General features: G+C 33.1%; 1 protein-coding gene across 1 annotated transcript in view; it reads left to right on the top strand.

Annotated features, from left to right (window-relative positions):
* The first annotated feature begins 21,078 nt into the window (after nucleotides 1–21,078).
* The window catches only part of COQ3 (coenzyme Q3, methyltransferase), a 30,477-nt gene continuing 26,468 nt past the window's right edge, over nucleotides 21,079–25,087 (top strand). The window contains exon 1 of the mRNA XM_051997440.1: nucleotides 21,079–22,684. Within this exon, the coding sequence (XP_051853400.1) occupies nucleotides 22,585–22,684 (100 nt within the window). The 5' untranslated portion in view covers nucleotides 21,079–22,584. The remainder of the gene's footprint in view (nucleotides 22,685–25,087) is intronic.

The raw sequence follows: 25,087 nt of genomic DNA, 5'->3' as shown, positions 1-25,087 counted from the left end.
TTCTTAGTTCTGCTCACTTCCCTCAGCGTCAATGCATGTCTTTCCAGGCTTTTTTTAAAATCTGCCTGCTCATCATTTTTTATAAAATAGTGAAATTCCACAACATTCACATAGAACAACTTGTTTAGCTATTTCCCAATTGATAGGCATCTACTCAATTTCCAATTCTTTTCCATTACAAAAAGAGCTGCTACAAATTTTTGTACATGTGGGTCCTTTCCCTTATTTTATCATCTCTTTGGGATACAGACGCAATGGTAACATTGCTGAATTAAAAGGTATGCAGTTTTGTAGTCTTCTGGTCATAGTTCCAATTGTTCTCTCAAATTATTGAATGTGGTCACAGATCTACCAGTAATGCATTAGTGTCCCAGTTTTTCCATATCCCTTCCAACATTTATCATCTTTTCCTATCATATTAGCTAATCTGAGAGATGTAAGGTAGTAACTCAAAGTTGTCTTAGTTTGCATTTCTCCAATCAATAGTGATTTAGAACACTTTTTCGCAAAACTAAATGGCTTTAGTTTTTTCATTTAAAATTTCATATGAAATTCATTTCATAATTTCATTTAGTTTTTATCTTTTGACTAGTGAAAAGTTGGGAAATGATTTGTATTATATATTTGAACCATTTCTCTAATATGTATTAGAAATGAAGCCTTAATCAGGAACACTGGCTATAAAAATTGTTTCTCAGCTTCTGTTTCTCTTATCTTGGCTGCATTGGTTTTGTTTGTGCAAAACATTTTTTTTTTTAATTTTTATTTTTTTTTAAATAACTTTTTATTGATAGAACCCATGCCAGGGTAATTTTTTTACAGCATTATCCCTTGCACTCACTTCTGTTCCGATTTTTCCCCTCCCTCCGTCCCCCCAGATGGCAAGCAGTCCTTTACATGTTGAATAGGTTACAGTATATCCTAGATACAATATATGTGTGCAGAACCGAACATTTTCTTGTTGCACAAGGAGAATTGGATTCAGAAGGTATAAATAACTCGGGAAGAAAAACAAAAATGCAAGCAGTTTATATTCATTTCCCAGTGTTCTTTCTTTGGGTGTAGCTGCTTCTGTTCATCATTTATCAATTGAAACTCAGGTCTCTTTGTCAAAGAAATCCACTTCCATCAGAATACATCTTCATACAATATCATTGTCGAAGTGTATAACGATCTCCTGGTTCTGCTCATTTCACTTAGCATCAGTTCATGTAAGTCTCGCCAGTCCTCTCTGTATTCATCCTGCTGGTCATTCCTTACAGAACAATAATATTCCATAACGTTCATATACCACAATTTATTCAACCATTCTCCAATTCATTTTCCAGCTTCTAGCTACTACAAACAGGGCTGCCACAAACATTTTGTGTGTAAAACATTTTAATGTAATCAAGATTATTCATCTTATATTTCATATTATTCTCTTCTCTTTTTTGGTCATAAATTCCTCCCTTCTCAAAAGAACTGACAGATAAAATATGTTTTGATCTCTGACTTTGCTTGTAGTGTTTTATGTTTCAATCATGAACCCTTATCTTGGTATTGGGTATGAGATGTACAACTTAATATATTTAGAAATTTAAATTACTTGGTAATTTAAAAAAAACAGCTCTAGGGCTGCACTTCTATTATCAATTGCTTTGTATCAGTTAAATTATAGATAGTATTGATACCTGGCACCTGTGTATTTTTCTTTTATCTTTTTATCAATTGGGGACCTCAGTAAAGTTTTAATAGATCAAGCTAAAACTGTCATATTTGCCTCTAGTGTTACCATCTCATCTGTTTAGTGTTTTTGTTTTTTTTTTAATTTGCTTTTGGTTTTGACTTTATTGTTACTTTTATTTCGTCTGACAACACAGTTGATTCAGAAAAGACTTCCAAATCAGCAACCTTTTTTTCCATGTCATGTTTCACTTTTTTGTTTGATGTTGTCCATTTCTATTGTCTTCCAAATTTCTCTTTAAAGACAGAATTTATGAGGGGCAGCTAGTTAGCACAGTAGATAGAGCATCACCCCTGAAGTCAGGAGGACCTGAGTTCAAATTTGGCCTCAGACACTCAACATTTACTGGCTCTGTGATCCTGGGCAAGTCACTTAACCCCAACTATCTCACCAAAAAAAAAAAAAAAAAGACAATTTATGACATAGGTAACTAGTGTCCAGTTCAACAAGCCTTTGGCCACTTAATTTGATAACATAAGTTCTGAAAATTTAATTGCTATTATTAGTTCTTAAGCTCAACTTTACATTGAATCACTTACTACAAGTGCTTTATGCCATGTATATGTTCTTTTTTCAGGGTATTACTGAGTTTATAGAATTTCCATTCTATCCCTTATAATAGATGTTGGCATATAGGCAGCAGTCTGTTTGACCTTTTGTTTATTCTTATTACAAGTGCTTCAAGGTGAGCAGTTAAGAGTAGTATAGTGGAAAGAGCCCTGTATTTGGATTTAAGAGGAATCAAATCCTGATCTCCTGGCTCTGCCACTTGATGTGGCAATACTTAGGCAAGTAACTTTATCTGACCCTGAATTTTTTCATTTATAAAAGGGGAGGTGTTTTGATCTACCTTACAGAATTGTTTTGGAGAAAAGACTTTGTAAATCTTGAGTGTTTTATTATTTCATTATCATCGAATATCCCATTAAATGATATTTCTTAATGCCACAAGAAAACCAACTCTGCCAACTCTTTTTGGTTTTCTAAAGAAAAATTGTGACTCATCCTTTCCTCTATCTGCAACTTCCTTGTTTTCTATCTTCATTTATAATGAGAATACCGATATTCATATAGTTTAGATCTTTCAGTAAATATATTGCCCCAGTTCTTGGACCACAGCTTCAGAGTAGTAGCAGTTGCAGTTATTATTTATAAATGTTCCAAAGCTGCATCTTTTAGCATTCAGATATTTCTTTTCATACCATCTTTTAACAGTCATCATGAAAACAGGTCAACCTATATAAATGAAAGCAATTTGATTTATCATGGTAATATAATTCATTTTTAATTTAATATATTAATACATAAGTATAGATATTCTGGCAAATCTTTTTCATTTTATATTCAACTATCCTCTAGTTCCATGTATAAATAATTCTGATTTAATTTAGGTCTTATTCTTAGTTTTCTGCAGATGTTTCTTCCTGTCTGCTGTTTGTTATTGGTTTTCTGTTTCTTTGTTTTGCATTTAATGGTGTTTTATTTTTTCCAATTACATGTGAAGAAATTTCAACATTCATTTTTTATGAGATTGTGAGTTCCAAATTTTTTCCTTTCACTCTCCCCTCCCTAAGACAGCAAGCAATCTGTTATAGGGCATACATGGATAATCATAATCATGAAACATGTTTCCATATTAGTCATTTTATGAAAGAAGAATCAGAACAAAAGGGAAAAAAGGAAAAAAAAGTGAAAATAATATGCTTCGTTCCACATTTGGACTCCATGGTTCTTCCTCTGGATATAGATGTCATCTTCCATCACAAGTCTTTTGGAATTGTCTTGGATGATTGTATTGCTGAGAAGAGCTAAGTCTCGTAGTTGGTCATCACAAAGTGTTGCTGGTACTGTGTACAGTATTTTCTTGTTCTCACTTCATTCAGCATCAGTTCATGTAAGTCTTTACAGGTTTTTAATATTTTATGTAGCATCATTTATATAGCAGTAGTATTCCATTACATTCATATACTATAATTTTTTTTAGTTATTTCCCAATTGATAGGTATCCCCTCAATTTCCAGTTCTTTGTCATGATAAAAAGAGCTCCTTTAAATATTTTGTACATGTAGTTTGTTTTTCCTTTTTTATAATCCCTTTGGGATACAGGTCTAGAAGTTACATTGCTAGATCAAAGGGTATGCATAATTTTATAGCCTTTGGGTATATATACTTTTTTTTTCAAGCTTGATAGAATTTTCCAAAGCTTAGACATCTAACATACTCAGAATCCAAAGTACCCTGTGTGCCTTAATATTTCGTTGGAATAGAACTTTGCTTCTCTGCTCCCTGACCAAAAAAAAAAAAAGCCAAATCAAAAACCAAACAAACTTGGAAATACCAGAATCAAAGAAGATTCATTTAGTCCAACCAATACTTAAATAAGGACACCTTTAACAAGTAAGTTATCTAGTCTTCAGAGAAGGGGAATCTTTTCCCTCCTGAAGTGACCTCAGAAAATAGACACTTGTACAATTTTACATAGGATATAGATTTATGCAACTTCCAATCCTTGTTTCTAATTATGCTACATAAGTTTAAACAACAAATCTTATGTCTTCACTATATTTAGATATGTCATCACTTTTCCTATCCCATTCTATTCTCCACTATTTCCTTTAGCTGATCTTAATATGTCATGATAGCAAGATCCTTAATTAGCATAGTCTCAATCTTCCTAAAATCTGGTAACCAGAATTGAACTTTAATACTCTAGATCTTATCTGATCAGGAATTGTACAATGGGACTAATATCCTTAAGTCTAGAAACTTGCTTCTCAATGCAACCCAAAATTGCCTTGACCTTTTGACTGCTTTCTGATATTATGAAGTAATATTTTTTTCAACCTAACTATCCATTTATCCATTGTTACAATATTACCAAGGGCAACATCAATTTCAAATATACACTCAACTTGAAAATTTTATGGAGGATGATGGAAGGTAGTTAGTAGATTCCTCTCGTAAAACAAGAAGTAGCAAAAGGAAAGACAAGTTTCCAGAGAGTTTGGACCCAATTACACTCTTAAAAAAAAAGATTTTAAGATTTCTGTAATGAACTCTTGTCAAAGACAGCAGAAGTATATTTGACTTCTTTTAGAATTCCATACTGAGAAAGTAAGAAAAACTTGAATAGACCAAGTACAGATGAAGAATCAGTCCTGGCAGTGATAATTTTGAGAGATCAAGTCTAAAGTATTTACAGGGCAGGGGAGATACTAAACACTTGATTTAGTTAATAATAGGCAATACAAACTTGTCCACATGTCTGTTTTGCATCACTACAAAATCTTCAAAAGTAATATACAAAAGGGAAAGCTTAAAGATCTGTGAGAAACAAAGGTTTTGGAAATTATTTTCTACAGGATCCCTGTCATGTAATTAGCTGAAAAACACAGGAAAATACAAGATCCTATGCCTACTGATCAAAGGATTCTCATCAAGATATCCCATCCATATACCTAAATCACATGAAATCCTTTGAAAGATGTAACAGCAGCAAGAATTTGTCTTGACAGAACTAATGTTAATTGAAGCATGAAATTCTGTGGTTATGTCATGGAAGAAATTAAACAGTCCAAATGAAAGAGACCTTTTTGTGAGGTTTTCCAGAAGCTCATTTTTAGCTGTGTACTAATCACATTAAAAATACTGCATAGCCTCTTAAACTCAAAAGTGTCATAAATTTGGCAAAGGTCACCGTTGGAGAGGTCTGCTGAAGACTTATACCCTGATTCATTATTGGAGGATGTTGTGAATTGGTGATTGTGGAAAGCAGTTTAAAAGTGTGTCAAAAAAATGACTAGTTTGAGAGGTCATCTACATTGTAGGAAAGTCAAAGATAAGTCCCATAGAACAAAGTACAGTATTTCTGTAGTGATAATAAGAACCAAGTAAATACCCCTCAATTGGGTATTAGCTAGATAAGCTGTGGTATATAAATAATGGAATATTACTAATCTGTAAGAAATATGAAAAATACAGAGAAGCAGATGGACCAATACTGAGTGAAATAAAATAGACAAGAAAAACAACATAAATGGAAAGAACAAAATAAAAAGATACTATGACATAAAGGCCAATTTTTACCTTAAGATTACCACCTCCATTGTTGAAATGGGATACTGTGGATTTAAAAGATCACATAAATATTAGATTAGAATATGCTAGATTTTTCTGAACTTTTAAAATTGATTCAAGGAGTTACAGCTCTGGGTGCAGTGTATAGAGCCCTGGCCCTGGAGTCAGGAGATCCTGAGTTCAAATGTGGCCTCAGATACTTATTAGCTCTGTGAACCTGGACAAATCATTTAAATGCTTCCAAAAAGAAGAAAAAGGAGGAAAAAACTGATTCAAGGTAGCATAAGTGGAGGCGGTGGGAGGAAAGGAAGCATTCGGAAATGAAGGTAATGTAAAAAGTTTGGCCTAACAATAACAAAACAATAAAACCAAAACCATGGATAAAGAGCCAACTGAAGGATTGCATTTGGAAAGTTCTATGCTATTATTTAATAAGTTTCTCTTAGGAGAAGGCATTTTTCCACTGTGGATACATATAGTGCTCTGAGTCATGGAGCTATTGCCTCTGAAATATTTAATTTAGGCAATAAGGAAAACAGAGGGGGAAAAAAAAAAGTACTGTGTGTCACTAGTGTTAAGCTCTTCATCTATAGCATCTCCCTTTAACATTGTAGTTTGCTTACAGCTACTGAGTATTTCTACACTGCCCTTTGGGTATATAGTGGATGCAGCATTAATGAATTACTCAGGAGATATGTTTGTATCAGAGAAATCAAAAATTTGAAAAGGAAGTAGATCAGTCAGAATTTTAGAATTATAAAGATTCTCAGAATCTAATCCATCCATTATTTGGACAAAAATCCTTCATAGTACACCTAACAGATGATCATTTGCCTTTATACCATATAAGTAGTCCATTATACTTTTGGTTCTCTAATAAGTTTCTCTTAATATAAAACCTACATTTTCATTTTGCTTTTGATACAATTATTCCTAATTTTGTCATCTGTAGCCAAGTAGAACATTCTGACCCTTTTCCCATGAGAAAGACATACAAATATTGAAAGCAGTATCTCCAGTTTGGTCAGCTGTTCTTAATGTGGTCATTTGTTATCAATTCCTTTCTGATATTTAGTGGCAAAATTACCTTCTGTGTTGTGCTGCCTCTTCCTCTACATTTCTCTTTTGGTTACTTCATCTTCCATGGCTTTATCTCTACACAGGTGACTCTCCATTGTTAATCTCTCTCCCAAACTATAGTTGCACATTAAGTGTTTATTGGACATTTCAAAGTGGATACCCCATAGCATCTCAAAAAAAAAAAAAAAAGTCCAAATAAGAATTCATTACTTTTTCTCCAAATTACCTCTATTCCCAAACTTCCTTTTTTCTGTTGAGAGAGAAAATCATCTCTCAGTTGTCTTTGATGACTCATTCTCCTACATATGCATTGTTACCGAAATTTGTTTCTACCTCAATGTTTTTTGCATGTGACTACACATGCCACTATTCTATTTCAATTCCTCATAGCCTTTTGCCTGCATTTTTGCAATAACATTGCACTCTTGCCTTTCTCTCCTCTGATTAAGCCTCTGTAGTTGCCAAAGACAGCTTGAACACAGATCTGACTGTGACCTCCAAAATCCGTAAAGCCCAGTGACTCCCTGGTGCTTCTAGGATGAATCAGCGTCAGTATTTAAAGACTTTAAAAATAGTTGCTTTTCCTTATTTTACATTATTCCTCTTTTTGTACTTCATAGTCAAAAGTGTCCTTGTTATTCTTCATATTGTCTTCATGTTTGTGCACTTACTGTTCTCTAATGCTTAAAATCCATCCTCTCCTATGTTCTGTCTTTTTGGATCCAACTCTAGCACTACCACATGTGTTAATGAGACGTTATCCTGATTCTCCTTAATTTCTAACCCTCTACCAAAATTGTGTAAGTTGTCTAAGTTAATGTTGAATCTTGGAAGAATAGTCATTTAATGGTAGTGAAACCTGTGATACATATTTTTATTTCATTCAGTTCTCTCATTGTCAAGTGTTCAACAAAATAATATGACTCTATAATGGAGCTGTATATATCTGCTAGTGTATAGTAAGTTCAATGTGGGACTCTCAAATTTAGGCAGGAAACGGTAAAGTTTACATATTATAACAGGGGTTACCTGTTACTCTGGCCACAAAGAACTTTAGAAAACATCTTTTACCATGTGAAGGCCCTTTATTGAATCCTATTTTGGTTTTTTGTTATTCTCATTTGTGCTTATTTAGCTTTAATAACCATTGACTCAGAAATCTAAAGCTAGTTGCCAGTTTCTGTCAAGACTGGTCCTTCAACATTAAATTTTTATGTCACATATAAGGTCGGTCATTATAAGCAATCCAAGTGACTAAGAATGAAGTACTGCAACTGGGAAAGAGTAGGATAATTTCTGTACCAAACAACTTATGAGCTATGCACCTCAGTGCTCTTTCTGGAATTTCTTCCACCAATAAATGTTAATAGTATTTTATACCTGCTAAGTTTGTTAGAATATTACCCTTATTTTACCATCTCAATCTAAAAATTAACTGCCAGCCCCCCTTTCCCCCCCCCAAAAAAAATCTGGTTATACAGTACACATTGTGTATACAAAGTGCATTTTTCTAAACATTGTTAGTAAGCACCTCCCCAAAGTCTCCTTGGTCTGAAGAAGCTCACAATCTAATTTTCATAGACTTAAGGCCCCTAATTGATTTTTTCCCTATTGTAGTCTTATTAACTTGAGTTTTGGAGGTATCAGTATATAATAACTGAAAATTTCACAAAGCCAACAGGCACAGATTGTACTTTTTGGAATTGTCATTCCCCTTTCTTTCCATGCCCAGTAAATAATTTAAATTTTAAATGGTAAAATAGTGCTCATTTCAATTTAAAAGGACAAATCAAGAAAAAGGGAGATTAAAAAATTTAGCTTTAGTACTATGTATATCTATTACATTCTGACAACAAAGAAGTATGGCATATCTGTGTCTTTGAAAAGCTTAATCTAGAGGTACAGATTACGAATTTAAGGTGATATAACAAATAGCCTACTATGAATATCAAATGAATAGTTCATATTAAATATATGAGTTCAAAAGAGGATACAATTATGCTTTTAGGTTCTGTTAGGACAGAAGAGGGAAGCTTCTTGGAAGAGCTATGTGTATTGAGGGACTGGGATCAATGAGTGAAAAGGATGGTGAAGAGAAAAAGGATTGTCCAGAAAACCCTTCACATTCTATTCAAAATAATATAGCCAGGCATTTGGAATCTATTAACAATAGAAAAAATATAAGTGAATTAAACAGAACCAGAGATCATTGTTCATGGTAATGGCAATATTATACGATGGTCAATTTTGATGGACGTGATAAACAATGAAATGTTTGCGGCCAGTTTCAGTGATCTTGTGATGAGATGAGCCATCTATAACCAGAGAGAGAACTATGGGAACTGAATGTTGTGATCAACATCACAACATAATATGCTTACTTTTTTGTTATTGTTTGCATTTTTTCTTATTTTCTTTCCTTTTTGATCTGATTTTTCTTATGCAGTAAGATAATTATATAAATATGTTTACATATATTGGATTTAAAATATATTTTAACATGTATAACTTGTTGGATTGCTTGCTATCTGGAGGAGGGAGTGGGGGGAAGAAGGGGAAAATTGGGAACACAAAACTATGCAAGGGTCAATGTTTAAAAATTATCCATGCATATGTTTTGAAAATAAAAAGCTTTAAAAAACCCAATAGAGCATAAAATATCATATAAGACCCAAGTAGGTAGCTCAAAACAATTATTTTTCCAATTGGCTAGTTACAGTACATTGACTGGCAAATCAAATCAAAATATTACAGCTGGAAAGAACCTAGAATTTATAGGGTCACAGTTCTAAAGCTGGAAGGGACTTCAGAAGTCATCTAACATAATCCCATTGGAGATGAAGAAACAGCCCCTAAGGTGATGTCATGACTTGACTGAATTTTGTTACATAGCTGAGAAGTAACAGAATCTGGATCTCCTAATTCCTTAGTCAAGTGACTATCACAATATCTTATTGCCTTTTCATAAAGGACAAGCGTGATTACTGTTTTGAATTTATAAAGAGCCTTTATTTTACATAAATACTTCAAATGGTCCATGGTTTTATTTATTTGAATTTTCTGTGACTTACTACAGTTATTCTATCCACATCATAACTTTTTCCATCACAGTTTTGATATATTGATATATTTTGACATATTGTCAGCATAAGGAAGTAAGTGAGAATTTTGAGGGAGTTTTGCAGAAGCCACAGATGACATGTGAAGATCAGCAGATGACCAAAAAAGTTTAGAAACTCAGAAATGCATAAAGTAAATCTGTAGTATATCAACCAAAATTTTACACAGGAGCATTGCATCTCAAACCCTGTGGTTCTTTATAATTCTCCTTAGAGGTGGAGCCTCTGCATATTTCTAAGCTAATACTAAGGTAACAGATACACTCATTTAATGGCCTTATATTTAAAGTCTCTGGGAATCAGGATTTGTGCTCTGCTGGCTTAGTTTTTGGGTTATTTCCATGTCATGATGAGGTATCTTAGTAGGATTATACTTTCTCAAAGTATAAGGATCCTCAAAGATAATCTAGTCCAGGACCCAGTGAGATTAAGTGCCCAATATTACATGGGTTATTAAATTGCATAATCAGAATTTTAACTTTGGTTCATTCTTTCCTTTTCACTATGCTGCCTACAAAACTTTCATTTTTATATCACTATTGCCTATTGCAATGTCTGACATATAGTAGGCAATTAAATAAGTGCTTATTGTTGACTGTCCTAAACATATTCTTGATATAAAATGTTTTTGTAGCTTAAGGAGATATCACATTTTAAATATTCTGGATTTCAAAAGCATAGTTTTCCATTTTTCTAGGCTAGTAATAATTTAAATATGACATAGTACTAAAATGTTCAATATGGATATTTTATGCTTTTAAATGATCGCTGAACTTGTAATCTTAAATACACATATTTACAAAAAGAATTTAGTAATAATTACATGATTTAGGACAAAACGTTAAGTTTGAGATCTTTCAGACACTCATCTTTATGTGGATCAATTAAAGGCAAGGGGGAAGGGAAATAGTTGCAAAATGACAGTCTGGCATTCTTATATAGTTTTGGGTTTCACACAATTTAATTAAGATTTATAAAAAAAATCTTATTCTTCTGTTATCTAACCTTTTACTTTTTCCCAGAACTATGATCTTAAAAATATATCACTACCTTAGGGGAATATATTTTGTGTGGGTTATGGGGTTTGTTTTGGGTATTTGGAAGTATTTGCTCTGCCAAAACAAACTTTAAAAAAATTTTGTTTTCACTTAGAAATTTTCTCTTTCCTGCCACCCTTTCCCACTCTCATTGAGAAGACAAGCAATATAATGGCCATTATACAAATTAAATCAAGATGTCCTTTTAAAATGAATTAAGCCTGTGAAATCTGAGGGGTGAAAAGAAACCTTTTAATTTTTAGATGGCTTCAAATGGTGGGTAAAATGGTGCACTAGGAAATTTTAGTTTCTAAAGCTACATCACTGATAAATTATCATAACATATCAGTTATCAGAATAGACATATCTCAATAAATGCCTGATTATGACATTCATTGGATCTAAAAGGCCAAATGAATTTCAAGAGTATATTTTATTTTTTGCCTACAATATTTCAGTTCTTTGGGGAATTGAACAGTATGAAATAGTTTATTTCCAAAAGATTCCCTATTCATTTTCAAGAGATTTCAAATAAACAATTCAAGATTTTGTTACAAATATTTGTACTACTTGGAATACAAAGAAGATAAATGCAGGAAGAAATCAAATAAAAAAATAATCCTGCATATACAATTAATTGTTTGTCTTCCTCTTCCTTCCCTACTAAAATATAAGCACCTTGAGGGCAGGGACTAAGTTTTTGTCCATCTTTGTATTCCTCAGGATTTAGTCATGTAAAGCTTAGCACATAGTAAAGCCTGAATGAAACTTAATTGACTGACTGATGGTTCTCCTAATTCTGCCATCTAAGTGTCCTCCAGTAATGGGAAACCATCAGGCTTCAGGCGACATGCAGAAGATTTTTATGTCTTTCAGGATGAAGCTTTCACAAACTTGCCTAAAAAAACACAAAATGGGTAACAGAGACTATAGACTTACACTTGAATAAAATGATTGTGTTTTTTTCTGGGTAAAAAAAATTTAATCCTAACCTGAAAGAGATCCCTAAATAAAAATTCACAGTAATATTTAGTCAAGTTTCAAAGTACCCAGAGAAAGTAGAAAGCAACAAACAACAAGAAAAAATCCATGTGGTGCTATAGTCGGAATAGGATAAGATCTAGCAGCTTCATTTAAAAAAAAAAAAAAAAAAAAAAAGGTTTGGAACATTTTAAAGAGCAAAGGAACTGGGGTTTCAACCAAGCTTAATTTACCCAGCAAAACTGAATATAATCCTGAATTTTTTTGAAAAAAAATAATGAATTTGAAGACTTTCAGGTTATTTTTGACAAAAAGACCAGAGTTCATTGGAAAAGGGACTCAAGGTCAAACTGTTTACTTTTTATATGTAAATATGTTATCTGTACTCTTAAGCAGTGGTTCTCAAAGTGTGGTGCAGTGAATCCTAGGGGGTCTCTTTCAGATGGTCTACAAATTCAAAATTAGGGTTTTTTTCTATTTATGATAAATATCTATTATGTAACCCACATAAACAAAGACATATTCTCAATAATTGTTAATACTGTAAAGATACTGAGAAAAAGAGTTCGAGAACCACTGCATCTTATTATTTTAAAGAGCATATATAGGTAGAAGGCTTGGAGTTGAGTATGATGAGATGGTTCTAAAAAGTAAAATTGGGTAGAAAGAGGTAAAATGGTGTAATTATCTCATATAAATTTGAAAGGAAGAATTGTTATGAGGAAGCAGATGGGGATGGAGACTTGGTAATGATAGAATCTTAGTGGAACTAAAAGAATAACATCCTAGAGGAGTATAAAATCTAGGACAGCTAGGAGACGGGATAAGTCATGACGTGGGAAGGTTGGGGAAGAGAGTAAGGGAGTAAATTAAAGAATAGGAGGGTAAGAGGAGAAGATGAGTGCAGGTTAGGGAGGTAGTGATTAGGAGTAAATTAGGCTTGAGGGGAGAGAGAGAGTAAAAAGGAGAGAAAGGTAATAGTGAATAAAACTAGGATGGAGTAATATAGTAATAACTGAATATGATTGGGATGAAATCAGCCAGAAGATAGAAATAGATGGAATAGATTAAAAATAGGAATCTGACAATGTTGTTTACAAGAAATACATTTTAAAATGAGAAATAGAGAGTTAAAGGGTTGCAGTAGAATAGTTTCAACTGATGTAAAAAAAAAAAGTAGCAATCATCTCAAAGTTAAAATAAATTTAAAGATAAAATGGAAATTGCATTATGACAAAAGATACCACAATGAAGCAATATCAATACTAAACTTATATATACCAAATACTATATAGCATCTAAAATTTTAGAGGAAAAGCTAGATTAATTACAAGTAGAAATATGTAGTGGAGGAGGGAACTAAAACCTTTTCCTCAGAATTAGGTAAATATAATTAAAAAATAAAGTGAATAGAATTTTAGATAATCTTGATATGAAAGCTATCTGGAGAGAATTTAATGGCAATAAAAAGGAATATGCCTTTTTCTTTCCCTTTGGGGAGAGGAAGCAATTTAAACATTAAGCCAAGAGGTTATTAAAAAGAATGCTTAGTTGTCCATCTCTTTTAGACCTAAGACAAACACGTTATTAAGAGTTTCTTAAGCCTTATGAGGGGGGACAATGTGAAAGAGAAAAAAAAAATGGCTTGATGAAAATCAAAAGGGGCAATTCCTTTTGATAATATTGACAAAATCAAAGAAGGCAGTCCCTTTTGATAAGTAGACCTTACAGATAAAAGATAAAATACAAAAGATAAAAAAAAGATAAGATACAGATAAAATTAAAAAGTAGATGTCTCCTTTCCTCTAGATACATCTGATACAGTTTTATGGCTCTGGTCTGTTCTCCATCTCAAGAAACTTGTAGAAATTTTCTATAAAATTAATCTCAAACCAATTTACTTGCCAATAAACAGAAGATAATGAAAGTTAGCTCAAACCTTATGTAATCTTTTAAATAGACCAGGGAATTCAATTTTACCTACCAGCAATATCCATCACCTATACCAGCTGTCTACAAACAAAAAATCAGAAATCAATATTATAACATGTATTCTAATATAAAAAATGAATTTATCTAAAGTTGCCAGATTTATCTAAAGTTAACAAAAGTTCTGGGATGGATACATAAATACACTAACAAAGTAATCCCAATTTAAAGTTTAAAGCTATGCATATATTATAATTTAACTTCTAGCTCTCTTCAAGTGAAGACTCCTTAACAAATGCTACATCTCCTACAACATATCTATTTCTCTCCTTAACACAGAACAGTTAATTATTGAAAATCATTGTATTGAAAAATTAAAATAGCTCGCTCTTAGTGATATATATATATTGAAAAATTAAAATAGCTCGCTCTTAGTGATATATATATATACATATGTGTATATATATATATACATACATACACACATATATATATATAGTACCATTTCAAAGATTAACCACTTATTAGGGCACAAAAACTTTAGAATTAAATGTAGAAAAGCTGAAATATGAAATGCATCCTTTTTAGATATAATGCAATAAAAATTATGTTCATTAAGGGACCATGGAAAGGCAGATATTTTGAAAATAAAAAGCTATTTAAAAAAACCCAACACATGCAAAGATAGTTTTTCAACATTCACTCTCACAAAACCTTGTTATCCATATTTTTCTCCTCCTCCCCCCTCCCATAGATAGCAAGTAATCCAATATAGATTAAACATACACATTTCTTCTGAACATATCTCCACATTTGTCATGCTGCACAAGAATAATCAACTTAATCTTAAAGAATAAATGGGTTAAAGAAGGAATCGTAGAAATAATTTCATTAAAAAGATTTTCTTTTTCTACCAAATATTTAAAGATCAACTCATTCCAATATTAAATAAATTATTTGGATTACTAAGCAAAGGAGTCCTATCAAATACCTTTTATTAAACAAATATGGTACTGATACCAAAACAAGTAGTAACAAAACCAAAGAAAATTATATATCAATTTCTTTAATGAATATGGATGCTATCCATATTCTATCCAGGAGACCATAACAATATGAAGATTTTATGAACAATATAATCTTCATATAACGTGATTGAGTGAGATTTATACCAAGAATGAAGAGATGATTTAAAATAAGGAATACTGTTAACATAATTGATCATATCAATAACAATAGTAACAAATACCATATAATTATATCAATGATGCAGAAAAAGCTTATGATAAAATATTTTTGTCTATTAAAAACCATTGAAAGTATAGGTTTAAATGGATTCTTAAAATGATAAGCATCTATAGAATTATCAGCAAGCATTATTTGTTATGGGAATAAGTCAGAAGCCTTTCTAGTAAGAAAGATCAAGAGTGAAACAAGGATACTCATTGTCACCAATATTACTCAGTGTTGAACTGGAAATCCTAACAACAATAAGAGAAGAAAAAGAAATTGAGGGAATCACAACAAGCAAGTCAAAGAATATCTCTCTTTGCAGATGATATAATATATTTGGAAGATACAAAAAATCAACTAGAAAGTTAGTTGAAATAATTTTAGCAAAGTGGCAGGATATGAAATACATTCATGTAAGTCAAGGGTCCTCAAACTTTTTAAATAGGAGGCCAGTTTACTGTCTCTTAGACTGTTGGAGGGCCGGACTATAGTAAAAACAAAAACTTTATTTTGTGGGCCTTTAAATAAACTTCATAGCCCTGGTTGAGGGGATAATTGTCCTCAGCTGCTGCATCTGGCCCACGGACCGTAGTTTGAGAACCCCTGAATAAGTCATCAGTATTTCTATATGTCACCAACAAAACCCTGCAAGAAATGATAGAGATACCCCATTTAAAATAATTGTAGACAGTATAAAGTACCTGGAAGTATACCTGACAAAAGAAACCCAGTAACTATATGAACATAATTATAAAATATTTTATACAAATAAAGTTAGATTTAAATAATTGGAAATATATTATTCATGGGTAGACAAAAACTACATAATTTTTAAAAATGACAATTTTACCAAAGCTATTGTTATCCCAATTAAATTACCAAAAAAAAAAAAATGAGTTAAATAACAAAATTTATTTGGAAGAAGAAAAGGCCAAAAAATCAAAGGAACTAGTGAAAAAATGTAAAGGAAGGAGGGTTAGCAGGACCAGATCTTAAATTATAAGGCAGTAATTATCAGAATTATCTGGTACTGGCTAAAAAATAAAAAGATAAATGCACAGTAGCAAATAATTACAGTAACCTAATGTTTGAAAAAAACTTTCAATCTCTATTTTACCCTCTGGTTTTAGGATAAAGGCAGTTTTTCTTTTTTTTTTTTTAATTTAAATTTTATTTTAGTTAATAATAACTTTGTATTGACAGAATCCATGCCAGGATAATTTTCCACAACATTATCCCTTGCACTTGCTTATGTTTCATTTTTTTATCCTCCCTCCCTCCACCCCCCCCCCCCAGATGGCAAGCAGTCCTATATATGTTAAATATGTTGCAGTATATCCTAGATACAATACATATTTGTAGAACCGAACAGTTCTCCTGTTGCACAGGGAGAATTGGATTCAGAAGGTAAAAATAACTCGGGAAGAAAATCAAAAATGCAAATAGTTCACATTCGTTTCCCAGTGTTCCTTCTTTGGGTGTAGCTGTTTCTGTCCATCATTTATCCATTGAAACTCAGTTATGTCTCTTTGTCATAGAAATCCACTTCCATCAGAATACATCCTCATACCATATCGTTGTCGACGTGTATAATGATCTCCTGGTTCTGCTCATCTCACTTAGCATCAGGCCATGTAGGTCACTCCAAGCCTCTCTGTATTCATCCTGCTGGTCATTTAAAGGCAGTTTTTCTTGAAAATTTTTTGACATATGATGTCTAGACTCTTTTTCTGGTTGTGGCCTTCAGGTAGTCCATCAATTCTTAGAGTACCTCTCCTATCTATTTTCAGGTCATTTATTTTTCTAATGAGATATTTAACATTTTCTTTTAATTTTTTCATTCTTTTGATTTTTTTTTCTTTTGTGGTATTTCATAGAATGATACGCTTTCATTTGTCCAATACAAATAATTTTTAAGCAATGATTTCTTTTCTTACTAATTAAATACTTTATTGAATAAATATAATGCCAAACAAAATGCATTTAAATGCTTTCTTTTAAAAAATTAGTCCATTTGAAAAGCCTATTCAGTCTACTGACTAATACAATAAAGGAAAATATTTTAGTTTAATATAATTGGCTTATTTTACATAGCTTATATTTTTAAGTACACAAATCATTAAATAATAGAGAACATCTAATAGAACCATTTCTACAGAATTAGGAAATAAATTTCTAAAAAAAAAAAAAAAAGATTTTACTGACGCCATATCTTTTACACCAACCCTAATTCTAAAGGAGAAAGCCAATAGCTGTTTCCCCACAACAACTATCAAAAAAAAAAATCTATTTCTGATCCATATTATGAGCATTGAGACAAGATTCAATGTTTCCAAAGAAAGAAATACAATTCATATTGTGAATTGCCTAGTCATCAACAGCAAACACTGAATTCAAAATCATCTCATCCTAGGGATTAAATAAGAACAGCCACATTCATTGGTATCTTCTCACTGTAGGATTGTAGAAAGTCTCAATATCATGAAGAATCCTCTTGTCTTCAATAATAAAGTTTATAGCACACTTTTCCTCCCAAAATGACCACCTCATTCAATTCTGTAAATACAGTTTTCACGATTGGAAGGTAGATCATCAAAGTCTTTTCATGTTATTTTTGACAAAAAGACCAGAGATCACTGGAAAAGGGACTCCTTCAGGTTCATATCATTGAAATTGTCCATGATTATATTCCAGTTGCTTTCAATGACACTATGAGGGTCCATTTCTTCTGGGCCACCATGATCTCTCACCAGACATGATCTGAATCAAAGATCAGAGTCTGACTGAGGAGGAACGATTTCTTTTTTATAAAGCTTTTGTATCTCTTTTTTTTCCATTTAGCCAATCTGGTTTTTAAGGTGTTATATTCTTCAGTATTTTTTGTGCCTCTTTTATACCAAGCTGTTCACTATTTTTTCATATTTTCTTGCATCACTCTCATTTCTTTCCCCAATTTTTCCTCTACCTCTCTTATTTGATTTTAAAAATCCCTTTTGAGCTCCTTCAGAAATTCTTGTTAGATTTATATCCAATTCACTGTTTTGTTTTTCTTTTAAATTTTGCTTGTAGTTGCTTCAATAGCTGCATTGTCTTCTGGGTTTTTGTCTTGATTTTTCTTGTCACCATAGTAACTTGTTACTGCCAAATTCTATTTTGCTAATTATTTTAGCCTAGTAATTGTCTGTCTTTTAGCTTTATGTTAAAGTTAGGTTGTAATCCTGGGGTAGAGGGCACACTGTCTCATTCTTCAAGCCTTTCATGCTATTTTATGCTCTGGGGGTTTTCAGTGCTTCCAATGTGCTTCCAATCCTCTAAGGAAAGGTGTAGCCGCTGCTCTTCTGACTTCTGCTTTATCCAAGTCACTAGTGCTAGAACTCTTCTTGGCCCTGGGATTGTGATCAGGTCCTTCACTTTCCTATAGCTACTTGCTAGTGCTCCCCTTTGATCAATAATGCATAGAAATCAGGAATGTAAGATTTATAAATGAAGTTAAGTTGCATGTGATCAAATAGGACATGAAAAGATTAAATATACATATTTTAGGTGTCAGTGAACTTAAATATATGGGATAGGTGAGTATAATTCACATGGTCATTACATATACTATTACTGACAAGAATCTCTTAGAAAAAAATGGAGTAGCCCTCATAGTCAATAAAAGAGTGAGAAAAGCAGTACTGGGATATAATCCCAAAAATTATCAAATCTCTATTCAACATCACTATAATACTCATCTATGTGCCAACCACTGATGCCAAAGAGGCCAAAGTTGCTCAGTTCTATGAAGACCTACAACTTTTTTAGAAGTAACATCCCCCACCCCCAAATCACATTCATCACAGGTGATTGGAATGCTAAAGGAAGAAATCAAAAAATAATTGGGATAATAATCAAGGTTGGTTTTGGTGTACAAAATGAAGCAGGTTAGAGACTAATAGAGTTTTGTTAAGATAAATCACTGGTTATAGCAAACACTCTTTTTCAACAACCCAAAAGATTTCTTTTCATGTGAACATTACTAGATGGTCAATATTAAAATCAGATTGATTAAATATTTTGCAGCTAATGGGGAAGAAACTCTTATCAGTCAGTTAAAACAAGATCTGGAGCTAACTCCAGCTCATGAGATTCCTATTACAAAATTCAGACTTAAATTGAAGAGGATGGAAAACTATCACACTGTATAAGTATGACCTAAATAGAATCCATTACAAATATGAAGTAAAGGTGATGAATAGATTTAAGGTATTAGATCTGATAGATAGAAAACCCAAAGAACTATGGATGCAGGTTTACAATGCAGTACAGAAGGAAGCAACAAAACATTCCAAAGAAGAGCAAGAAAACAAAATGGCAGTCTCATAAGGCTTTACAAATAGCTGGGGAAAAAAGGAAAGGAAAAGGAGAAAGAGAAAGATATATCTAAATGAATGTAGAATTCCAGAGAATAGCAAGGAGAAATAAAATTTTTCTTAAATGAGCAATGTAAAGAAATAGTAGAAAACAATAAAATGGGAAAGATACAAGATCTCTTAAAAAATCAGAGACATCAAGGGAATGTTTCATGCAAAGATGGGCATGTCAAGGAATGTTCACATTACTGAACAATTGCACTCATATCACATGCCAGCAAGGTTATGCTTAAGATTCTGCAAGTGAGGCTTCAGCAGTATGTGAACTGAATATTATCAGAAAACCAGGATAGTTCTAGAAGAGGTGGAGGAACTAGAGACCAAATTACCAACATTCATTAGGTTAGTAAGAAAGCAAAAGAGTTCTAGAAAAGCATGTTTCTGTTTATTGACTACACTAAAGCCTTTGACTGTGTGGATCACCAGAAAATGCGTGGGTCCTCAAGGACACAGGAATACATGCTTGTCTTCTAAGGAACCTATTTAGGGGCCAAGAAGCAATAGTTAGAACCAAATATGAAACAACGGATTAAGATTGGGAAAACAGTATGACAAGGCTGTATATTGTCACCTTTTATGAAAAATAAATTACATGAATTACCAGGTTAGATGAATCAAAAGCTGGAATTAAGGTCACTGAGAGAAATAGCAACAATTTGACATAAGCAGACAACACTCTAATGGCAGAAATTGAAGAGAAATTAGAAAGCCTTTGATGAGGATGAATGAGTAAAGTGTAAAAGCTGGCTTGAAGCCTAACATCAAAAAAACTAAGATCTTGGTAACTTGTCCCATCACTTTTTGGCATTTGGAGGGAGAAGAAATAGCAGTGTCAGATTTTATGTTCTTAGGCTCAAAATTTTCTGTAGATGGTGATTACAGCCATGAAATTAAAAGATGCATGCTCCTTGGGAGGAAAGCCATGACAAATCTGGACAGCATATTAAAAAGCAGAGACATCAGCTTGGTGACAAAGATTTGTTTAGTCAAAATTATGGTTTTTACAGTAGCAATGTAAGTCTGTGAGAGTTGAACTATTAGGAAAGCTGAGTGCTGTAGAATCAATGCTTTTGAATTGTGATGCTGGAAAAAAAATTTTGAGAGTTCCTTGGACAGCAAGGAGAGCAAATCACTCAATACTTTTTTATATAATAGCTTTTTATTTTTCAAAATGCATGCAAAGATAGTTTTTAATATTTACCCTTGTGTTTCAAAATTTTCTCCCTTCTCCACTTTTTTCTTCTCCTAGTCAGCAAACAATCCAATATAGGTTAAACATGTTAAATTCTTTAAAACAAATCTCCACATTTATCATGCTGCACAAGAAAAATCAGATCAAAAAGAGAAAAAAAGGGGAAAAAAACACAAGTGAACAGCAAAAATGGTTAAAATATTATATTGTGTCTGTTCCCACAGCTTTCTCTCTGGATGCAGATGACTCTCTTCAATCACAATTCTATTAGAATTGGCTTGAATCAGTCTATATTTAAATAAATTCCAGCTATTTACTGGAAGGCTAAATACTGAATCTGAAGCTTTAAATACTTTTTTCACATGATGAGAAGACAGGATTCATCAGAAAAGACTCTAATGTTGGGGAAGATTGCAGACCAAAGGAAAAGGGGACTGTGGAGGATGAGATAGAGTGTATCATGGAAACACCACATATTTAGATAGATTTTGAGAGCTAGGTGAAGATAGAAGAGCCTGAGTATGCTATGTTCATGGGCTGATGAAGAGTTAAACATGACTGAACAACAACCTTCCATCTTAGAATTAAGACCAGAGACCTATTCCCTTCTTTCCACCCTGACACAGTGACCAGGGCCCTTCCTTCCCTGTGGATGCATGTATTTTTGCTCAACCTCATCTTGCACTGCCTATGGACAATACAATAGAGTCCTGAACCCTGCAACAGCAAAAGGTACCCTGAAATCTCCATCCACCTGGTTGTCCAACCCTGCCACCACACATGGGTAAGAGCTCCTGAAACTGCCACCAATGCAGCCATCACCAAGGTATTCCACTGTGGGGATGCCCACCTGAGTTTGCACTATGTTCCAGGACAGATTCCCATTCCCATGGGAAAGAACTTTCCTGCCTGTCTCTAAGTTGTCTTGGGTTGAAAAATTGTTTCACCTGACACTTTGTTGCTTCTGCCCTTCCAGTATTCTATTTGAGAAATTATTTTAGAAGTTTTTGGAGAGGAATTTGGGAGAGCTCAGCTGAGTGCTTTTCTACTTCATCTTTTTTTTTTCCTCTTTCAGATAATAGTTCCTAGAATTCATCAAAACTGACTTTGTTTTTTTGTGGGCTTTTTTTTTCTTTTTGGTTGTTTATTTTTAATACACATTTCTTTATGAATCATGTTGGGAGAGAAAAATCAGAGTAAAGGGGAAAAACAATGGGAGAGATTAACCTGACTTTTTAAAGTCAACTCAATTCAAAGTTCTGGTTTAGAATCAGAGGACCAGATCTGAATTCCAATTCTGCAATTTACTACTTGTGTGATCTTGAGTTATTTGGGCCCGTTTCCTTATGTGTAAAATCGATCAATAAATATTTATTAAGTGCTTACTTTTTAACAAAATAATCACACCTCTAGCACCTAATTTATCATTATTAACAATTAATCTTTCAGTATTATTCAAATCATTTAGCAAATCCTGTCTTCAATTTCCTCACCTGTAAAATTTATTAGAGTGACTTGTGGTATGATTTGTGATTTAAACCACATGAATACTAGAGATATCCTAGGATCTTAAAACCAAAGACTGGCGGATAGACTAAACCGGGCCGTCTTTCTTCGATTCCTCCTTCCCTTTCCAAAAAAAGACCACCCACCATCAAGGAGGCACCGAAGAACAACTCGCGTCCTCGCGAGGCGGAAGACTGTCCCACACTCTTAATCTGGAACCTTTGCGAAGAAGGTGCTTGTTTACTGGAGGGACCGGAAAGGGAAGGACCAGAAAGGTACAAGAACACCGGCGATGTGGGGACTGAGGGCCGTGAGGGGTCGTGGCTGGGGCCTAGTTGGGGTCCGCAGCGCAGGCCGAGGGACCGACCGTCCTTGGGCAACAGGATTAGAAGGTGAGTGGCGATCGCGCCGGTTCCCGCTCCTTAGGCACAAACTGAGCCAGCTGCTCGGAGAAAGCTCTGTGGTGGCAAATGCGCCGGCGCGGGCTGAGAGTCCGGGGAAAGGGATTCCAGAACTCCAGAGGAAAGTGTCAGTTTTGGGGCGGGGCCTCAGAAGCCGAATGGGGAACCTTGACTTTGAACTATTTGCCTCAGAGCTTCTGGTAACCTTGGGAGATCACAATCTGGTTCCAGGTTACCTTTCCAGAATTATTTTCTTCTGCTTCATATTCTTAATTTTTTTTAAACTAACAAACTTTATTTTCTTCCCTTTCTTCCCCATTAAAAACAAAACGTTTGCAACCGACAAATTATATCGGTTGAGGCCATGCTTTTATCTCATCCTGTCTTGTCTGGCAGTGGATAGCATAGATAATCATCTGATCTCTATACGAGAATGATGGTTTTCAGTGCATTCATCTGTCTTTCAAAGTGATATGTATGTATGTGCGCATGCATATATGTACATCAATACATGCAAATATACACTTATCTTTACATTGTTCTTTTAATTATTCATTTTGAACTGAAATATAAGAAGACAAAAAAATTATTTCCTTGTAGAGTACAAAAGAGCATTTGATACGAAATCATGAATTTCCATTTCATGTTTACCGTTTTTGAAAAACTGTAATAAATACTATATATTTTCTTTCTTTTTTAAAAAGCTTTTTATTTTCCAAACATTTGCCTAGTTTTCAACATTCATCCTTGCAAAACCTTGTGTTCCAAATTTTTTTTCTTCCTCCTTCCCTTCCCCACATCTCCTCTAAAAGGCAAGTAATCCAATGTATGTTAAACATGTGCAACTCTTCTATGTATACTTATAATTTTAAAAGCTTCCTGAAAATTTTTTTTCTGTGTTTCCTTCTGAGTTGCTTTTGTCCTCTACTGTGCATTCATTTTTTTCTCTCTCCACTTCACATTAGAGAAAGCCGCCATTAGATTATGTGTATAACACATATATGTAACACATACATGTATATCACGTATGGTATGTAACCATACCATATATGTCTTTTGTCAGTTCTTTCTCTAGAGGCAGATAGCATCTTCCTTTATAAGGTAGTTGATTTGATTATTTGTAATACTTAAAATGACTTAAGTCATTCATATTTCTTATAACAATATTGCTGTTACTCTATACATAAAGCATTCTCTTGGTTCTGCTCATTTCACTCATTTTTTCATGCAAATCTTTCCATATTTTTCCAAAATCTACCAGTTCATCATTTCTTGTAGTACAATTACATCATAATAATATACTACAACTTGCTTAGCTATTCCCCAATTGACAGACAGCCCTTCAATGACAATACTTTACCCCAACAAAGAGAGCTGCTGTAAATAGTTTAGAATATATAAGTTCTATTCCTTTTTATATAGTTACCTTGGGAAATAGGTCTGTTTTGCTGGGTCAAAACAGTTTTATAACTCTTTGGGCATAATTCTAGGTTGCTCTCCAAAATGATTAGATCAGTTCACAGTTCCATCAAAAGTATATTAGTATCCAAATTTTTCCATGTCCCCTTTGTCATTTTCCCTTTTTATCATTTTAGCCAACCTGATAGGCATAAGATAATATATCAACGGTGTTTAAATTTGTCTTTCTCTAATCAATAATGATTTAAAACATTTTTTCCTATGATTGAATATAATTTGATTTGTTCATCTAAAAACTGCCTATTCGATAGCCTTTGACCCTTTATCATTTAGAGAATAACTCATATTCTTATAAATTTGACAGAGTTCTTTAGTCGTGTTCTTATTGTATAAATTATTTCATTTCTGCTCACTATATTCTTCATTAGTTCACACAAGTCTTCTCAGAAGTCTTAACTCACATCATTTCTTGTTGCACAATAATATGCACAATAATATTCTATTATATTCATAAATTATCCCATTCTTAGACCATTATTTGTACAGTCATTCCCCAGTTTAGTGTCCAATCCCTTAGTTTCTATTTCTTTGCCATCATAAATAACAAACAGCAGTTTTCATTTAAAAATAAGTCTGCAAACACTTAATGGTATGTCAGTATTCTGAATGATAGTGGGGGTAAATGAAAGGCAAAAATAGTTATTGTACTCAAGGAACTTAAAAATTTTTTTTAGTTAGTTTTTTTCAATGAATAAATCTCTTTTTTATTCCTTGTGAATCCCCTTCATATCAATTCAAAACAAAACAAAACAAAAACCCTGAAACCTTTGTAACAAATAATATATAGTGGTTCCATTGGCCACATCTAAAAAAAAAAAAAAAAATATTTCATTCTTCAGTCTAAGTATCATTTCTCTGTAAAAAAAAGTTGGTAGCATACTTGCTACCATTTTATCTTCTGGAATCTTGGACATT

The sequence above is a fragment of the Antechinus flavipes genome, chromosome 4, assembly GCF_016432865.1.
Source record: "Antechinus flavipes isolate AdamAnt ecotype Samford, QLD, Australia chromosome 4, AdamAnt_v2, whole genome shotgun sequence".
NCBI classification, from domain to species: Eukaryota; Metazoa; Chordata; class Mammalia; order Dasyuromorphia; family Dasyuridae; genus Antechinus; species Antechinus flavipes.
Note: the sequence above shows the minus strand (reverse complement) of the source record. Positions and strands in the feature narration are given on the sequence as shown.